Here is an 18,954-nt window from a genome sequence, read left to right as displayed (position 1 = left end):
TGTAGTTTAGACATCTATATGTATTATGTGATGTAATGTACTCTGGTATCCAATTTTAAAATTAACCTTGATATATATTATACCTAAATTTGTCACCCCTATCATCTCGCCTGATCTCGAACAACTAACCACTCACGAAGAACAACTGCACTGCATAGCTCTATCACCTCTGGGCACATCTCCGCACCATCTTTCTTCTTCCTCTTTATCCCCATCCCAACTTTCTTTAAATGGATCGCTCACCATCTTCATGACTCTGTTTAATACCTCTCTCTCGCCTCCCTTATCTACCCTCTTGATAATTTCATCCAGAACCCATCCCTTAGGTATAAATTTTGGATTCACTTTCTTCATTTCTATCATGCGATTTTCGTCGTCACCGTCCGGTCCCCAATCTTCATATATTCTTCCTTGCCATTTCTCGAGCCAGTCGCCGAGACGAGTGGTTGCTGATTCCATGGTGTTGTTAAGTCCAGTTACGCCTTCGTGATGGAAAAATTGGGTGGAGACTTCTTTTCGCGAGGCGCTGGTTTCAAGGGAGGAGATGGGGATGGAGGAGAGTTTACGGAAGAATTGGTTAAAGTCTAATTCTAGGCTCTCCATTGTATCGAGTAGTTCGCTGTACAAGGTTCCGAAATCTGATTCTTTGAATACCTTGAGTCCGAGACGGGCGGTCATCAGACGCTTGTATTCTGCTAGGAAGGTGGCTTTGTATTCTTCGCCGACGCGAGTTATGAGAGCTTCTGCTCGAGAGACTAGTTCATCGGCGGCGTCTTCACGAACACCTTTTTCGATGAATTCTTCGGAGTCGACACCAGCACCAGCGCCAATTAGTTCGCCGAAAGATTCACCTAGACGGACGAGATTCCACCATATTATGGTTGGTTGGTTGCGGTAGGAGTAACGTAGCATGTGGTCATCGTGATTGGGAGTATAACTAGGGTCGAAGTTGTCGAGAAAAGCGAAGGGTCCAAAGTCAATGGATAAACCAAAGATGGATGTATTGTCCGTGTTAAGTACACCATTTGTGAATGCATATGCTTGCCATGCTGCAACTGTCCTTGCATTGCGTTGTACAATTTCGCGGTATAAACGAGTGAAGCGATTCTCTTCGAGACCTGCCGGACCTTCAATCGTGTCTTTCGATACTCCTCTTTCAATATTTTCTGCTTTGCCATCGTCTGCAGAATTTCTTCCTGGTAATGATTCCCATCCTTGAAATACATTTTCCGCAATGTATGTGCAAAGCTCTCTTATTAGAGCTCTGTCACCCCGCGCTCGTAGTATATCGAATGTTCCAATACGTAACCAAGATTCGGCGAATCTTGCCACAATGGCCCCAGGTTCTGTTATTTCCCTCCTGACTTTCGAAAACGGTAAGAGAGTCAAGGATAAAGCTCGAGTAGTAGGGATTTTCAATCCGTTCAGAGCCTCAGAGACAATAAACTCCCTTATGCTTGACCTCAACACAGCTTTCCCATCTGCAAATCTGGAGTATGGCGTTATTCCTGCACCCTTCAATTGTAATTCGTATCGAACATTACTACTCGGATTTGTCGTCTCGAATAAAGAGATTGCGCGTCCATCGCCTAACTGACCTGCCCAAGAGCCAAATTGCCACCCACCATAACATTGCGCCCATGGATATCCTCCCTCTAATTTTTCTTCATCCCATCCCAAGATTTTATTGCCCGCAACTGTTTCTTTGAATTCTTCCGTGGACTCTTCTCCCTCCTTAATTCCCAAGTCTTTCATCGCATTAGGGCTTACAGCCAGAAGTTCTGGATTTATCGAATGTTCAGGTCGAACCCACGTAAATAATGCGCCCTTTACCTGCCGAGGTCCAATTTCATCGCGGGCAGTTTGGTGTGATGCGGCAGGTGTTGGAAAGAGAGGATCGGGAGGCAGTGATGAAGTGAATGTCCATGATTTAGGAAGGTCTGCGAGTGATTTTCCGGCAAAGGAAGAGGCCTTTGAGGCACTGCTTTGGGAGATATGAGATGCCATCTGAGCTATGCGCATGCGGGGAACTAGAGGTCTTGAGAAGAAATGCGAGAGCATCAACTATTCCGGTGAGCCCTATGGATACCCTAGATAGACATAAGGCGATAAGTGTTGTGATAAACTTTGAATAATAAACTATTAATGTGTTGTGTGATTTATCAATGTATTGTGTGATTGCGTATAAGTCAGGATTTGTTTGGATGCTACCCTTAGTTTACGAGAGCTTTCGCAATTTGTCACCTTTCTCGGAGGATGGAGTAGTAATATGGTGGGTATGGTGGTGGGGTTGGTGGGGTTTGATAAACTTTAAAATCGTCATTGATCGGGAAGTCTCTACCTCCTTCTCCTTCTCCCTCTCCCTCTCCTTCTCCTTCCCCGCTCCTCAAATATTGATAAATAGTTCAGTAGTATCTACATTTTCCCTCTTCCTTCCTTGCAGTTTCCTATGAGTACATTGATCAAATCTGCGTTCAAATTTTCCACTCGTCCTCTCACGAAACGATCTCACAATCTCTCTTTCTCTACAACTACCGCACGCTACATCATGAATTCTGAAACCTCGGCCTATCAAAGTTCTTTTGGAGCTGAAGGCAATTCAGGAAATGCTCCAAAGCAAATAGGCCAATTGCAAAGTCTCAAGTTACATGATGGAACTGAAATTCCAATGCTTGGGTATGGTCTTGGAACTGCTCATTTCAAATCCAATGCAGATGCGGGGGTCGATAATAAGATTGTGAAAACGGCTGTCATGGCCATCAATGCTGGCTATTATCATCTAGATGGAGCTGAAGGTATTTCTCATCACTCAATGGATTCGGCTGATTGCCATTTTTAACACATGTTTCTAGTGTATGGGAATGAAACGGAGATGGGTATGGCAATCAAAGAATCCCGTGTTCCTCGGGAGAAATTCTTCATAACTACCAAATTTTTTGGTACCAAAGTACTTGACACTCAAGCTGCATTTGAGGAATCTTTGAAGAAGCTACAACTCGACTATGTCGATCTCTACTTGATCCACTCTCCATATTTTGCCCAGACCCCCCAAGATTTACAGAAGAAATGGGCAGATATGGAAGCAATTTATGCATCCGGAAGAGCGAAATCTATTGGAGTGTCTAACTTCCTACAAAAGGATATAGAAACTATTTTGGAGACGGCAAAGATTATCCCTTCAATCAACCAGATTGAATATCACCCTTATCTCCAACATGGATCTCTCGTTCCTTTCCTTCGCGAAAGGAACATAGCAGTCGCAGCCTACGCTCCCTTGACCGCTGCCGTCAAGGCTTCTCCTGGACCTTTGGACGATACCTATTCTATTCTAGCTAAGAAGTATGGAGTCACACCCGGTGAGATTGCATTGAGATGGGTTATTGATCAGGGAATCGTAGCATTGACTACTAGTGGAAATGAGGACCGATTGAAGGGATATCAAAAGATTAAACAGTTCAAACTGACACCGAAGGAGGTTGAGGATATCTCTCGGATCGGTAGCGAGAAACATTACAGAGGGTTTTGGGAGGATAAGTTTGCGCCGGATGATAGGTCATAGATGGATTTCTTGAAGGAAAGATTGAGGAGGATTTTGCAAATATATTGGATCATTGAACTCGGTTGCAAGATTGAATTTTTTCGTGCTTGTACTGGCGTCTCTCTTTCGCTGTCTTACTATGTCGTCAACAATACCAATTACGAGTTTTAGCATTAGCGACTTTGATGAGAAGCAGGCATGACCTCGTCTAACTGGGTTATACCCGCATTGAACAAGTATCATATGGAAAAAAATATTTCGAGGGCCCAGTAAAAATGGTCAGGAAACGATGATGAGAGTACTAGGACTGGTTGAACGTTTTCGCCATGGGTAATCATGAACTATTAAGCTCAAACGTAGGCACACCGAGAAAAGAAATACCAGCACATCTTGGAGAGTTCTCTGGTAGTCGGCTCTCCAAGCGACTGACTAATTCCTAACGGGGAAAGTAAGTGTCCCATACCTTATGTTAGGCGAGAAAAGATGACTTCAAAACAAGATGGCTACTTGCATTTAATTTAATAGGGTTCTATCTGGCAATATAATGGTGTTAGGATTATGTAAATGAATTTAAATCCGATTGAATTATATCGATCTGGCAGGCTGGGGATACTTGCCTTTCCCGCTTGTAGAGTTGACTATTAACCTTATAGATCTGTTTGTTGAATTAGAAGACTGGTGGTGGATTAGCTTGTGGGGTCTACTAGTAGTCAGATTAGTTTGCTTAGTCATTCGCAACAGCAACAAATTTCACCAACACCATCATAACATGAATCATCACTCACACATTCACTATCTTCCATTAAATTACCACCTCCAAACAATTGGTCAATCATCTCATCCCAAATTCACAATGTTGGAAAAGTACCAATTGCGCGAGGCTAGGCGGGATGAGGAAAGATCTTTGGAGGATCAGCAGATATATTCTCGTAAATTTGATCTCCATCAATACTTTTCCCCGGCTAGTAGAAATACTAAGAGATTTATTTATTATGATAAATCTACTGGTATCTCTCATGTTCATGATGCCAACGAGATGGCTGGCGATCCAAAATCTTTGGTCGTCGCTGTTGATGGAACTTGTGCTCAAGAAGGGAGTGGCTCGGAAAGCAAATCATCTTACGGAATATTCTTCGGGGAGGATTCGAGTTTCAATATGTATGACACGATAGAGACATCTGATAGGAAACAGCACACGAACGATTATGCGCATCTTATGGGCATAGATCGTGCCCTGAATCTCATAAAGAACAGTCCAGTTCTTGAAAAGTGGCGGTCCACTGGCGAGCGTGAAGGAGCATTTACAACTATTATCATGACGGACTCAGCATATGTTTACGACAACTTCACTACGTCTATTTGGCTATGGCGCAAAAATGGCTTTGAGAGTTCTGAAGGTAAACAGGTGGTTTACGGTGAGTTGATAGACAAGATTGACAAGGCTATTTTGGATCTCGCGGAGGACAAAATTTTGGTTCGGTTTTGGAGCGTTCCGAGAGAGGATAATAAAGAAGCGGAAAAATTGGCAAATCGTGCTTTGGAAGGAGAAATGTAGTATGGGAAGCGGTACTGGGAAGTTTGTTTCTTGGTCGAATTTATAAGGCTGTCTTGTCTGTACACGCAAGCGGTGATATTTTGGTGTCGAAGCAGGATTCCTGGAACGGCCTGGGCATCTCTATTTGGAAGAGTGAAATCAAGAATCTTGGACTATTGGAATGAAATCGTTTTCGTAATATGGAAGGCTCTGCACGTGGCGCTACGTACCTTTACATAGAGAAATAGGATTTTGGCATCGACTCTGTTAACGAATTTGGAGATTGGAACTAATAAAGCCTTTTCGTTCTGGCTTTCGATGCTGTCACGCAAGAGATTTGCAGCAGAGAATGCAGATTATTGAGAATAACAATTAAAATTATCCATTTCAATGAAGAGACAGTCATTTCGCCTTTCAACATCATGAAGAATATGAAACTTTCAATTGTAAGGCGAAACAATGTGTGTTAGCCTGAGAGGCATATGCATACCGGCGTGACTAAGCATTTGGCGATTTACTCTCGAATACTGGTTAAGAAAGGAGACTATGACATGTTACCTTTACAAATGATCACGAATGTGTGATTTTGAACAGTTTTAGAAGTAATTCAAATTCTCAGAACTGCGCATTCATCCACTCATCATGATTTGGCAGGGCGCAAATTAAAGTGACAGGAAGACTAGCAATCACAAATTTGTCTTCGAGGACTGTTATGCATGGATATGTCCAGCAGTCAAATGAAGATTCTCAGGCTCAGAGACACCGATGATAATTTGAAAATGAGCTAGCTCTGGCTAAAGATTTAGCTACATCAAAACACGCAGGTTTTTACCATCATTGCATTGCATAGAACTGCTCAGTCTCTCTACACTTTCTTATCAAAGACCAGGTATCCTTCCTGATGCCCTACCTATCTCTACATATCAATAACTTCCCGGGAGCCATTCCTCCATCAAAGATCAAATTATTAGCCAATATCTTCTCTTTTGTTCGTCCCTGCACCCTATCTATACCGACGTGTCAGCCACTTCCATCCACCCATCAGCCAAGATACAGAACAAATACACATTTCTTCTTGGAAGCTCAACTCCTGAACATATGAGCACACGATTTTCTCTTCAGAGGTAAGCTCTTCTTACCTCAAACTCGCTCTTTATCCTCCTCCAAAAGCCCCCATCTCACTTCCTCTAACTCGTCCCCGTTCACGAGATCCACGCGTGTGTAGACTTCCCTAGACCATTTACGCGATACTTCACGATACAGCCCATACCATACCGTTCGGGAATCTGAGGAGATCCAAGTAACTCCCATCGCAAAGCTTCGAAGTCGATTTTGTGATCTTCATAGACTCGGGTTCTGATATTGAGGGGACTTCTCATCCAACGTCGAAAGACTTTTTCTTTTTTTTTTTTTCTTTTTTTTTTTTTTGGAATGGCTTTCAACTTCACTCTCCCTCTCCCTCTCCCTCTCCTCTAGGAACAATCACTAAACTGAAACCCAAGTATATCAACACAATAAAGATTACGAAAACCATCACAATCATCATCTTTCTCGAATAATCCTCAATAATGAGAAAGCCTCCCAAGAGTCTGGAGTCACAACACATGTATCGATTTCATCACATCCGGCCGCAAGTATAGCTATCCCAAATATAAGCTACGAAATCTTTGATCTAGACTCATGAGACCTTTCATGATAAGCTGAACGACTCAAGCGGTCTCGTTTCCCAATCATGATTCATCAGATATCTCTCCCTTCTAACCTACCTTATTGGAGAAATCTGATATCTATTCCACCCACCGAATTCAGAGTCTTGCGATAACACACACAGTCGTGGGGTATAATCACATTTACGACGAGAGTCATAAGAGATGCATAAATTATACGGACATGTATCTTCTCATTCGTGGTTCCGTGACTCAAATACTCGACATGATGTTTCTGTAGGAAAATCGAAATCATGTTTTACGGGTAACGTCATTTATATTTTCCGTTCAAATATGCTATATATTCGTTTTTCAGTTAACTTACAACTATATCAACGAGGAAATTGCTTCTCTAAATACCACATACCTAGCTGCTACCCCAATAATCTGCAAACTTTCCCACTTCCCTTTTTCTTTAGGAGGAGCCTTGAAATTCCACTCCTTCCAATTTCTCAAAACCAAAACCTACACACACCCATTCGACCGTTCATGCTTTCCAGACAGAGACAGGAGTCAAAACGCAAAAAGAAAAAGAAAAACATACAACAGTAGGGATTCGCTGGTGGTCACCCACCCAACTACTAATCTACCGATCTGAGGCTTGTGTATGGCAGAGCGGACGGGATGCCCAATTCTCCTCAGTCTATGGTCGTATGTGACAGTACCGAGGAGTTTAAATAATATATGTGTGCTTTTTGAATGTTTATGCGCTGAATGAAGAGAAAGGGTCTTCTTTAGTTGGGGAAATTCAGCCTATTTTAGTCTCTTGTATGATATTGCTGTCAGGGACGTAGATGAAAAAGAACTTGTGGGATATGTTACTTTATATGAATGAAAATGTAGGTAGAGTAGAATGAGTATGTAGTAGTAGCCATAGCGGAAATTTGGTAGTAGGATACTGTTCTCGAGCATGCTCTGACTAGCATGGAAGAGTATATCAAATGGACCGTCTTTAAGCATGGGGAAATGAATGGTCACTGTGGAGAATTAGACGCGGGTTGATACCCATGAAAGTTCCAGCTTTTCAGCGAGGAGAAATTACAACATATATCGTACCATGTGTAGGCATACCGAAAAGGAGCATTTGAGAATGTATTTATAAAATCAAAATCAACCTAGTGATCACAGATGAATTATCACATTAGACGATATATTAATAGTAATTTGATGTGAAATTTTAAATTGTCTTCGTGTGATTGATAGTGCGGTCAAGACTTCATGACCACGAATGAACCCCATCACTTGACGGAGGCTGGACGCAAGTGATATATTTGATGCAAGAGAGCATTACCACAGAAACAAAAGAAGGCTGGAAAATTTATTTATTTACCTCCTTCATATTTTTTTGGCGGCGGCCCCCAAAGCTGCCAGCCACATCTCCGCACAAACCATATTCTGACCACGACCAACTCCCGCCAGCCTTTCTCTCCATCATTGTTCACACAATACCCATTCCTCGAACGCGTTCCAGGTCCCTTCATATATCCCCCGCCACACGACGGGACATAATCACCACCCAGTAACGCCCCTCTTCGTAGCATACAGAAATGTCGGTGTGATATCCACACTCTCGCGCTGCATAGAGTGCATACATATTTACACCCCACCTGTGCATGCGACATGCACAATTTCCCCCACCGTCATATCGTCAACTCTGAAAATCCCGCTCGAGATTGTGGTTGTCAGGGATACGCACGAGTCACTGTGGAGCTTTAGCTTTGGGATTGCCGAGTTGGTGCAAGTGGATGAAGTGCGTGAATGGGAATTAAGAATTGGAGTCGTGATTATGATTTGCATATCGTTTGCGCTTGGGAAGAGTCATATTATTTGCGAGATCCAATCACATTTATATATTGTGTAATGTCGATGAGATAGTGTGAGACATTCTTTGATTTGACCCGTTATTCATTGAATGGTAATTCTTATTGGAATGAGGATGTCTATTATAATTCATCGTCCGAGCCCGATTCGGTCTCAGATCCATCATCTGCAGGTTTGGGCGCAGGTACCGGAGCTGCCTTTTTGGCAAATGGTAGTTCCCTTTTAGCTGGTAGCTCGGCGATTTTTGTTGTCTCTGTTGGTTTAGGTGCCGTTTGCATTTCCTCATCCGAATCATCTTGAACAATATTTGTTCCCTTGCGACGTTGAGGTTTTGACTGTGAAGCGTCTGCCTCATCTTCAGTCTCTTCATCCGAGCGATCAGGAGTTTGTATCTCTTGCTGGTCTGATTCGTCGGCAGTATCATCCTCCTGTTGCTTTTTGTCAATATCCATTTTTTCAAACGCATCGTCTGAATCTGAGCTTTCAGCCTGCACTTCCTTTCCAGCTTTGCGCTTCCCAGTTCTCGATGCGCCGGCGGTTCTGAGCTTCCCAGATCTTATAGCTCGCACTGTATCGAATTTTCCTGGATCAACTTTGGCGCTTGCTAATAAGGTTTGTTGGTCCCTTATTTTGAGCTTCTTCTCATTCTGCAAGAGGCTAAACTTCTCCAACAGCTGAATCTCATAGTCGGATTTTGTTTTGTTTACTTCCCTGAAAGTTTCATTGAATCCATCTAACATTTTCTGCTGTTCCCTGTACTTAGTGCGTAATGTTTCCAACTCATCCTTTGCCGATTCTGCCGCTCTTGTTGCTAGAGCGCACCATTCAAAAAGGCCAATTTCTTCTTCTTCAGTTTCATCCAGTTTGATTGCGCCGAGACGTTGCTGATGTATAATTAGTATGTAATTTGATAAGATTGCCAACATAATGACTGGGAAGATAACGTACTTTGATCCCTTCAATAACTTTTTGGATCACGAGGGTCACGGCTTTCTTCTCCACTTTAGCATGAATCTCAACTCCTCTGGTCACATTCTCATTCTCTTCCGTCGGCGGCTCATGAAGCAGCATGGAGGACAAAATCAGAATCCATTCTTCGTCGCTACATGGAGAATTCTTTGACTTGAGTGAAGGTAATTTGCTGTGCTTCACTAGAATGAAAATTAAAGTCAAATTCAGGTCCCGCAATTAACGCATGAATGTGAAAATCGGGGTTGAAAATCAGGGACCTCCAGCGCGGGACGATCCAAACATAGGTCGGAGCTTACCTGAGACCGCAAATACGAGTTCGCCATCCGTTCCAACCAACTTCAGATCTAGAGGTCGCGACCCAGCAGATTCGACGTGCAGAAGAAAACCCTCATCCTGATTCGTAGCGCTCGATGTAATGCGAAGAACCGCTGGAAGTTGCTTCGCCGCCATAGTATGATTATGGCTATGTTCCTGGCGCTGATCAAATTCGGTTTAATAAGAAAGGTTGGTGATGAGGCTGATGAGGGTTGGTGATGAGATTAACGATGAAACAAGCAACCCGAATCAAAGGATTCACCAGGGAAAGGAAGATGTGAATGCGGAGTAAATAAATGTCCCAAGAGGTGAATTAAATACAAACAAAGATGGTGATGATATAATCAATTTATTTACTATTTACCACGTGTGGTGTATGATACTTGGGTACATATCAATCAATGGGAGATGGATCTGCTGGTAGGTTGGTAGATCAGGCAACGATGAGGAACGTTGTTTCTATTTCTCACTTCGCTCCCATGCCGCCTAGCTAGTGACAGCAGATATCAGACTTCACTCAATGCAGCTCGGCACGAGGACTGCGGAAGGGAGAGAAAAGAAAAGAAAAGAAAGAAGAAGAAAAGGGTGACGGGCAGTTCTCGTGGGTTATTATTTATTACATGGCATGATCCATAGCGATAGTACGGGTACGGGTACGGGTACGGGTCAGATGAAATACGATAGATACCATACGGTCCTCTCCCATACCAGATCATACATATCATACAATCATACAATCATACAATCGCACATATCCCACATATCATACATATCATATACACATCGTACACATCGTACACATTACCCATATCGTCGACACAGCCCGTACGATATCTAGCTCCATTAATAAATGCAGTCACAATAAATGCAGCCAAAGCAAATGCAACCAAAATAAACCAAATAACGTTAAAGCTTGTACAACCAATCGAGTCAAAAGGAAACATACGCGTCGCGATTATATTCGTCCTTTTCGTCTAATACGCCCAATCACTCCTGCCGATTCTCATCAAATCCTCGTGGCTGGTCAATTCCCATGCTTCTCTTCTCAGATTAGCCAGCCACAGAGCTTCAATCATTCGTCTCGCCCATCCACTCAATCCCCCGTGGACACTGAATACAGCGGAGAACTAAATTTTCAACCCACTTCAACACCCAATACCCACCCGCCAGGAGTGTCCAGAGATTCATTACCATCTGCATTTCCAACAACAATTCTTGACTACCTGCCCTCAAAAGGGCGCTGGAGGTTTGGATACCAGCAAAGGTGGAAGAAAACATCAACCGTTCCTGGGGCTGACACGCAGTTCAATTGATTGAAGCCAGCGAACTCAAAATAACAAGATTCAAAGCACCGAGCACACCGAGCACCACAAATTCGAAACCAGGGAATCATCATTGCGACCACGAATGCACTGATTCACTCAAACATCCATTCGCTATTCAATCAACACGAAACAAAACAAAGCAAATTACAGTTGCAGCTGCAGGTCTTCCTTCACGACAACGTCAACCAAAAATATTCCGATCTGCAAGTTTTTTCACGACATGAATTCACGATAGGAACTTGCCTGCGATTAAGCTGATTGAAAATCTTCAACTCATCTTGAAGCCCACAAGTGAGAAGTAGTACACGGTCGCAATATTTTATCAAGCTTTCGACCTCGTGCGACATACGCTCGGGGCTCACCATGGATCAATTGGTATTGAAGCCACGGGCGCCCGTGGAGGACGATGTGGAGAATTGGGATGATGATGACCTTGACATTGGGCGCGACGATTTTACATTTCGAAGTGCTTCGGCAGCAACAACTGCAACCATTGCGTCGACACGCAGAGAGTCGGTTTCTTCACGTTTATCGATAAGATCGGACTACAACGAGGAACGACAAGTACATCTACCAGAAGACGACGAACGAGCCATGAACGATGCGATCGCTACAGCTAAAAGAGCCGGCATACCGTTACCGGAAAACGTACCTTCCTCGGCCTTATTAGGAGGAAGTATAAAAAGACTAGGGGGAAGAAAATTAAGAAAGGTAATTTCAGATGATTGGGATGATGGAGATATCGAAGTACCAGTCGGAGAGGCCCTGAAGATCAAACAACAAGATGGGTCTCAATTCCCGGAAACACTACGTCAAGTCAGCGGTTCTGGATCTCTAAGTCCGCAAAAGACCTTGATGGCTGCCCCAATATTCCACGTTAGCCCACGACCCGAATTGAAAACGAAGGCAGCATCCTCGAACATGCTTGATCGCTACAGAGACGAGGAGGACGATGAATTCTTTGGAGATGGCGAAGCAACCATAAAAGTCGCAAAGAAACGGAACGCTCAGTCTATGGCACCCTCCATCAAATCACCGACGCCAGAGAAATGTAAGGAAACCGAAGAAGATTTCGAACATGATCTACAACTCCCTTCAGATGGAGATTTGAAGCTCACTACTCGTAAAGATATCCCGAAGACCCCCCAGAGTATCCAGGACGATTTTGACGATTGGGGTGAAGGCAGTTTAGGTACTCGATTTGGTGGAACAAAAAGAGATGGTCGATCCAATAGGAACTCAGATTCCTTTGCTATGAGCCCCAGTATTGCCAGTTCCATGACTGCTGAGAGTGAAGATGAAGGTCTTGAAGGTTTAGTGTTACCCAGTGGCCCTCTCAATTTCGAAGACATTCTTAAGAGGCGTCAACTAAACGATTGGCCCGAACGTCCAGTAGAGGTAAAGCAACCGAGAAAAAGTTTGGGTGGAAAGGACGACTTCTTGACTGGGCTTGAGATTGGCGATGGGGATGTCTTCGATTCAAAGAAGCTCACATTGAATCGTAACGTAAAGGTTAACCCTGCTAAACAACAAAGCCCAAGTCGACCCAAGCCATCAGTTTCATTAACTTTCACAAACAAACCTGCGCTCCCTTCCACCTCACGACTTCCTAGGCCACATGGACATGAACGTATTCCATCATCTCTCGAACCTGTTTCGGAGAGTGGTGGACCAATTCCAAGTCGAAATCGTAGGTCGCAGTCTAGGTTGGGACATTCAACCCATTCTTCAATCAATAATATTGGATTGTCTAATGCACCATCTTCTAATCAACCAATACCTCCATCAACTCCTCGGCGTCGTGAATTAGGCACAAAATTATCCACATCAACTCTGCGCAATGAGCCTACAACGACCAGTTCCCAGCTATTAAAGCTCAAACGGTCAATGCCAACCATGAAGACTTATCAGCCTTCGCCAGCTAAGCCAATGCCTACACGATATGAGAGACCTCAGTCTCGAACGGAGATCAATAATAGGCCACTCTCAATGTCTCGGTCCAAGGAACCTGTCGAAAAAGATCGATCCGGAGCTGAGTCCAGCATGTCCTTTGTTAGAAAAAATCATGTTCCATTCTTACCTGCTGGTGGTCCTTCCAGTTCTCAATCACATCATGTCACTGCAAAACCAACTCGGCATCTTCGCCGTAACGACTCTGAGTCCTCAATCAACAGCGCCGATTTTCGACCACCATCGAGAACGCTTTCAAGGCAAACATTTCGATCTCCCAGTCCGCGCAGATCTCTTCGGGGCGCCGATATGCTTGCTCGTGAAGCTACTTTGAAGCGGCAAATCACAAAACCTGTTCGACGAAGACATTTTGGCGATGGCTGTGAACTTGATGCTTTTGATGATCTACCTACCTCGCGAGATGCGGAGCAAAAGTTCATCAAAGAGCCAATTGGCCGTGGTCCGCCTAAGCAGCTTTCACTTCGCAATAGAGCTCATCAACACATTATGCCGATCCGAAGTTCAGCACCTGTACCATTGACACCATTGACACCAGCTAAGAGCAGGAGTGAATTACCGCGCTTTGCGCGTGATACTGCCGCCAGCCGCATGGCTCGGGAAGCAACATCATCCAACCGCACCGTCTCTGGGTCCGGAGCTCCTCTTGCTGCCCTTACAAATCAATGGAGGGCGAAGGTTTCAGCAACGACTGGACTTAGTCCTGTTCATGCACAAGGTTCAGTTCGGTCGAAAAAGAACAAGGTCCCTCAAAAGCCACAACTTATTAAGCCTATGGGAAATATAAATAATCCTAGATGTATGTATACCCTCCACATCACTTTTCGACTGCCGCTAATTTTCTTTGTAGCTGTAAAAGGAATGCAATACGATCCTGTTAATTACCGATGGGAAGGAAACGAAATTGAAGTATCGGCCTTTGATATGCCAGCTTCTGCAACCCCGACAATTTCAATACCTGTACAAACACCAAGAGCGACAGCACCGCAAATATATCGAGAAAAAGAGTGCTCGACACCTCGTCCTGCGCTCATCACCAATATAAACTCTGCTCAGAATGTTCAAGTCGTTGGTGGAATGGTCTTTGACCCGCAACGAATGTGTTGGCTTAAAATGCCGGGGGATAACAAAAGAGCAAAAAGCGAATCAGGTGATACCATGGATGGTTTTGACGCTCTCGAAGATGAGGATGATGTTTTTAAGGATGTTCCTGATCTTGAGGAAGGGCCCTCTAAGGAGTCTGATGAAGTCTCTGGTTTGAAGGGTGAAGGAGCCGCTGGTCTTAGCGATTGGCTTGTTGGTGAAGAGTTTGACGTTGGTCCAGAATTTGTTAGACGACAGAGAGAAGAGGAAGACCGCTGGAGGAGAAAATGTGAGAAATGGATTGGCGCCGCACGCAACACTGAAGGAAACTCCTGGAGATGGAGTATTCGAGACGTAGTAAATGAATTATGATCAGATACCAGGACAGGATTAGGCATTAAGGTATGCTTTTTATACTTTTTGGGATAATCCATTATTGGATGGTAAAGACAGGAATCTTGATGAGGTGGATAGGTCGGATCTTGGGTTGTACTATGAGATGGTTGGGGATTCTTTTTTTTACACTATTTGCATAATGCTCCCGTTGTTTCTATTTTATTTTATTGGAATTTTTGGACGACACAACATCGGGCGTATATTTGGGGAAAAGAATATCGTTGGTTTTGGCTGGAAGGCTTTGTTTTTTTATTTACGTGGATGGATCGGAATTCCATACCCAATACCCACACGATGAGACATGAAAGGGATTCATGATGAAAGAAACGAACAAAAGCTTAATAGAGCTACGAAGGTTATGACTGTTATGATCGGGTTTATACTTGACTACTGTATTTTCTTGTATTCTACTCCTATCATTTACGGTTTTTTATTTTAGGGGTTTTCTTCCTAGGGTCTCCTTCTACTTTGTATGGGTTCGTTTAAATGAAGAATAATTATATGGCATGGATATCGTCATCGATGTTATTATTGGGTTGAAGACTTTTTTGGGTTGGACATTTAAATATCATGAATTGAATTAGAAAGGAGTTTTTTTATTAGTTATTTGGGTTTCAATGTGCTTTTATTAGATGTATTGTGTGGTTTGTGTGCGTAATGATGGGGTGAAGATTGGTATAAAGAAGGGTATGGAAATATGAATATTTGTTGGGGTGTATGAAAACTGGATATAATAGATTTATCGAGTGATCGTCGATGCGTGCATCAGTCACAAAAGTATGTATGTAGGTAGTGAGTGCTACTCGTTATTGTGTTGTAGATAATAGAAATCTCGTTTGGGTAATTGGCTTGATTAAGTGATTGATATGTTGATTGTGGATATGGATATGGATATGGATATGGGTATGGATATATGGGCACGAGGGTACCTAGATGATGACTCGCTAAGTAGTGGTATTGGGGGGGTTCGCGTGGATGTAACTTGGAAGTAGCTCTCCTTTTTCTCCTTTGGGGGGGTAAGAGGCGCGGGTGAGAGGGGATTGGAAGAGAGGTCGGGGGATTCTATTGGAAGGGGGTTGGGGGATTTATAGGTTTGTGTTTGTTTGTTTGTTTGTTTGTTTGTTTGTTTGTTAGAGTGGAACAGTTGGTTGTTTACTTTGTTTCTCGATCTTGGTATTGGAATTGGGATTTGTGGTTGTGGTATTGGTATTGGTATTGGTATTGTATCTTGGGGGTGTGTGTGGGCTTGTCATATGCTGTGGTGTCACGGTTTTGGTGGGATTTTGTGGTTTGGATGGTGATTATTTGGATGTATGGATGCGTGTTTGTATGTGTGTACGCATGCTTAAGTGGGTGGAGGGATGTGTTGAGATTTTGGATTTTTGGGGTTTGAGATGTTTTCAGAATTAGATTGGGTTTCTTTTGGGTATTCTATGGGTGTGATGAGATTTGGAGGGATTGAGATGGAAGGGGGAATGTAGAGGAACTTTGGAAAGGGGAAAGGTAGGCTAATTTTCCGATGGGCCTTGATGGGTGGATTTATGTGTTGACGTGTGAATGCGAGATGGAGGTTGGAACTATTCGAGAGATGCTGTGAGGAATTTTAATAGCGGCTATGGTGATTTAAGGATACATGTAGGATTTAAATTATAATTTGAGAAAGTTTGAGTGGCAGCTGACTACGGGTATGACTGGGTATCGAGTCTGGATTTGGGGATATTTGACTTCGGGCATGGGTGGGAGGTGACTTTCTTAGAAAGCATGTTTCGAGAAAAGATATCTGATGCGTTGATTTGAAGTCTCGAATTTTATGCTGGTATGGTATGGTGTGCGATTTGAGTAAAGATATACTGGGACGTTTGTTCATACCGTTCTGAGGGCTAGAATATGGGGAATCGTGACGGAACTTCGAATCTTGTATGAAGTGTTGTTTTGATAATGATTTATTGGAAAATTTATTTTGGATTTGAAATCACTTTTATACGAGTTCTTTTCGAAGAAATTGTGACTGATATAGTGAATATTGAGAGTATCTTGTGGGATGCACTTGGACAGTGAGTCGAATGGCGAGTAGTGAGTGGTGAATTATGAGTTTGTCTGTTGTGTTATTCGAGGACAATTCACCTGAAAATGGATATGAGATTCAATGGGACAGTAGTTTTGGGGGGTTTTTGGAGTTGCTTTGGAGTTGCTTTGCAGTGCTCAAATAGAGTGGGATTTCTCGTCGAGGTTGAAGTTTAACCAAGCAAAGTTGAGTTTCGAGAGAAAACCAAAATCATCGAAGATCCTCATCGATTTCATGTAATTTTAATTGCGTTCGAAGTAGAACTAACCAAAACTAATTCATCGAAAGTCCGTAAGACCCTTCATAAGTACCAAAATAGTTCGGAATACCACTCCATTCTCACCTACCAGCATCAGTGCAACTTTCAAATAATTACACGGCCAACCACTCACTATCTGCCTTCGTTCCAATAATCATCATGCCTACGTCCTATAAGATTCCAACACCGGACAAGCTCCGTCAGTATCCTTAAATTCTCCTAGAATAAGAATATAACCATACTGACTTTATATTAGCCGAGGGAGATGACAATATCAACTTTGCGCACAGAAGACTCCGTAAGCTTGTTGAAATCATCCGCAATCTTAATCGAAAGGAAAGGAAAGTCCAGAACGCACTCGAAGTATTAACAATCTAAAAGATAGAGTTATTCCTAAAATAAAAAAGGATCTCTGGTTAGCGCAAAAGGAGTTCGTCGAGCTGGCGGAAAGAAAGGAGGCGAGGACAATTATCAAGGAGAATTTAATGACGGGGCTTGCGCCGGGCAGTGAAGAATAATGAAAGGCTGAAGAGGTGCATGACATTGCGTGTTGTATTCTTTTTTCATACCAGCTTTTGCTTCCAAGTAAGGTCCAAGACTATGGAGATTATGTGGCGTCTTGCGAGAGAGTACTCGAGAGTTATCCCCAGTGGCATTATTATGAGAAGAATGATAGTCACTTTGTACTCACTTCGCATTTTGAGGAGGATTAATCGATCTTTCTTGGCTCCATGCGTCCATTGTGATTAGCTGGAGAGAAGATAAGAGGGTGAAGGTACCTAGATGGAGGATTTTATTGTTAAAGAAACAACCTGACTTTTTATACCGGTCGAGTTCATATCATAGCATGCATTCTAGTCCAACCTTGAATAAGTAGACTGTTAATTTGTGACTCTGTATACAATAAGATCTGACGACAAGCTTTCTTGATTTATTGTCTTGATATTGACTCGAAATTACTAGTATTATCATTTTAAAAGACTTTTAAGAGTATTATAAACCATAATTGGGATCATGCAAACAGCTTTTCTACAGTCATTTGAAGAAATTTAAGGGGAGTCATGAGATGCAGCGTGACTCAAAAAGCCTGTCTTATTGAATGCCACAACGATTTGGAGTAACTAAATTGCTCAGATAGATTGTCATTTATCCTTGAGGTTGAAATTTAACAACCAAGCAAGGTAATATAACCATACATCCCCGTAAATACATACCATTCTTAAGGTACTACAATATTTATCCATCTGAATTCTTGTCCAACGAATTGTCATATTAGTACTATCAGACCATATCATAACGAAGCCATCCACCTAATTTTCAGACACCTCTTCCACTATCACGAACCATCATTATGTCCACATATTATAGCCCAAGACACTCTCTTTCCAGTAGGCTTCTATCCTACTGTTTCAAGATCAAATTATACTGATCATGTTCTTAGGAGATGTCGATTTTATGAGAGGAGAAATGTGCCATTTCAGACAGCTGCCACTCGATCATGTCGATCGCCAAGCAACTTATACGACGCTGCGAAACAATCTGCAAGGTCTTTTGAACAGTCTCCGCTATGAAAATATTATAATGGAGAATAGAATCTCTGAATTGAGAGATGAAATCAGCAGACTTTCAACTGGCGGAGGTCGGATGCAAGTCGTGGGTAGCAACCTGGCTGAAGAGAATAGCGCGGAAATTGTTTCGGAGGGTCAGCAGGGAACTATAAATTCAGACATAGATACTGTAGAAGACTGGGTGAGAGAAATCCAACTCATGGAATAGGCACGGTGCTGCTATAGATGGAGATTTGAGGACTGTGACGGCCTTTTGATATAGATAAGCACACACATATCAAGGGGATGTGCGGAAAAGTCTACAACTTAAGAGAAAGTGTGACTTTGACAACCAAATTATACTGATAGAGAGCCTCGGTGAAGAATTTATCTGCACAGCAGAATGCCTGATTTTATATACTGGC

At 42.9% G+C, this 18,954-nt stretch overlaps 6 protein-coding genes across 6 annotated transcripts; 4 read left to right on the top strand and 2 right to left on the bottom strand.

The window, feature by feature from the left end:
• Positions 1-7: 7 nt before the first annotated feature.
• On the bottom strand, positions 8-2,251 carry Bcfmp40. The gene has a single exon (XM_001558716.2). The coding sequence runs from the start codon at positions 2,059-2,061 to the stop codon at positions 133-135; it is 1,929 nt and encodes a 642-aa protein (XP_001558766.2). The 5' UTR covers positions 2,062-2,251; the 3' UTR covers positions 8-132.
• Positions 2,252-2,324: 73 nt separating this feature from the next.
• BCIN_07g01990 (hypothetical protein) lies at positions 2,325-4,077 on the top strand. Its single transcript, XM_001558717.2, has 2 exons — positions 2,325-2,795; positions 2,853-4,077. Exons 1-2 carry the CDS (start codon positions 2,450-2,452, stop codon positions 3,557-3,559), a joined length of 1,053 nt encoding a protein of 350 aa, XP_001558767.2. The 5' UTR covers positions 2,325-2,449; the 3' UTR covers positions 3,560-4,077.
• Positions 4,078-4,309: 232 nt separating this feature from the next.
• BCIN_07g01980 (hypothetical protein) lies at positions 4,310-5,477 on the top strand. Its single transcript, XM_001558718.2, has one exon. The coding sequence runs from the start codon at positions 4,392-4,394 to the stop codon at positions 5,091-5,093; it is 702 nt and encodes a 233-aa protein (XP_001558768.2). The 5' UTR covers positions 4,310-4,391; the 3' UTR covers positions 5,094-5,477.
• Positions 5,478-7,961: 2,484 nt separating this feature from the next.
• On the bottom strand, positions 7,962-10,487 carry BCIN_07g01970 (hypothetical protein). The gene is made up of 3 exons (XM_001558720.2): positions 9,868-10,487; positions 9,548-9,750; positions 7,962-9,483 (listed from the first exon to the last, which is right to left on the bottom strand). The coding sequence occupies exons 1-3, from the start codon at positions 10,019-10,021 to the stop codon at positions 8,722-8,724; spliced, it is 1,119 nt and encodes a 372-aa protein (XP_001558770.2). The 5' UTR covers positions 10,022-10,487; the 3' UTR covers positions 7,962-8,721.
• Positions 10,488-10,839: 352 nt separating this feature from the next.
• On the top strand, positions 10,840-15,519 carry BCIN_07g01960 (hypothetical protein). Its single transcript, XM_024693893.1, has 2 exons — positions 10,840-13,978; positions 14,030-15,519. Exons 1-2 carry the CDS (start codon positions 11,575-11,577, stop codon positions 14,632-14,634), a joined length of 3,009 nt encoding a protein of 1,002 aa, XP_024549682.1. The 5' UTR covers positions 10,840-11,574; the 3' UTR covers positions 14,635-15,519.
• Positions 15,520-18,333: 2,814 nt separating this feature from the next.
• BCIN_07g01950 (hypothetical protein) lies at positions 18,334-18,758 on the top strand (the record flags this gene model as incomplete). The annotated part of the gene is made up of 2 exons (XM_001558724.1): positions 18,334-18,370; positions 18,424-18,758. 2 exons carry the CDS (start codon positions 18,334-18,336, stop codon positions 18,756-18,758), a joined length of 372 nt encoding a protein of 123 aa, XP_001558774.1.
• Between the last annotated feature and the right edge of the window lie 196 nt (positions 18,759-18,954).

The sequence above is a fragment of the Botrytis cinerea genome, chromosome 7, assembly GCF_000143535.2.
Source record: "Botrytis cinerea B05.10 chromosome 7, complete sequence".
Lineage (NCBI taxonomy): Eukaryota > Fungi > Ascomycota > Leotiomycetes > Helotiales > Sclerotiniaceae > Botrytis > Botrytis cinerea.
Note: the sequence above shows the minus strand (reverse complement) of the source record. Positions and strands in the feature narration are given on the sequence as shown.

What these genes read in the sequence shown, in the direction of transcription:
- BCIN_07g01980 (XM_001558718.2), top strand. Translation starts at nt 4,392, where the DNA reads ATGTTGGAAAAGTACCAATTGCGCGAGGCTAGGCGGGATGAGGAAAGA.
- Bcfmp40 (XM_001558716.2), bottom strand. Translation starts at nt 2,061, where the DNA reads ATGCTCTCGCATTTCTTCTCAAGACCTCTAGTTCCCCGCATGCGCATA.
- BCIN_07g01960 (XM_024693893.1), top strand. Translation starts at nt 11,575, where the DNA reads ATGGATCAATTGGTATTGAAGCCACGGGCGCCCGTGGAGGACGATGTG. An exon ending in AAATATAAATAATCCTAGAT is followed by an intron (nt 13,979 to 14,029) that starts GTATGTATACCC and finishes TTTTCTTTGTAG; the next exon opens with CTGTAAAAGGAATGCAATAC.
- BCIN_07g01970 (XM_001558720.2), bottom strand. Translation starts at nt 10,021, where the DNA reads ATGGCGGCGAAGCAACTTCCAGCGGTTCTTCGCATTACATCGAGCGCT. An exon ending in ACTCGTATTTGCGGTCTCAG is followed by an intron (nt 9,751 to 9,867) that starts GTAAGCTCCGAC and finishes TTTTCATTCTAG; the next exon opens with TGAAGCACAGCAAATTACCT. An exon ending in AAGTTATTGAAGGGATCAAA is followed by an intron (nt 9,484 to 9,547) that starts GTACGTTATCTT and finishes ATTATACATCAG; the next exon opens with CAACGTCTCGGCGCAATCAA.
- BCIN_07g01990 (XM_001558717.2), top strand. Translation starts at nt 2,450, where the DNA reads ATGAGTACATTGATCAAATCTGCGTTCAAATTTTCCACTCGTCCTCTC. An exon ending in TCATCTAGATGGAGCTGAAG is followed by an intron (nt 2,796 to 2,852) that starts GTATTTCTCATC and finishes ACATGTTTCTAG; the next exon opens with TGTATGGGAATGAAACGGAG.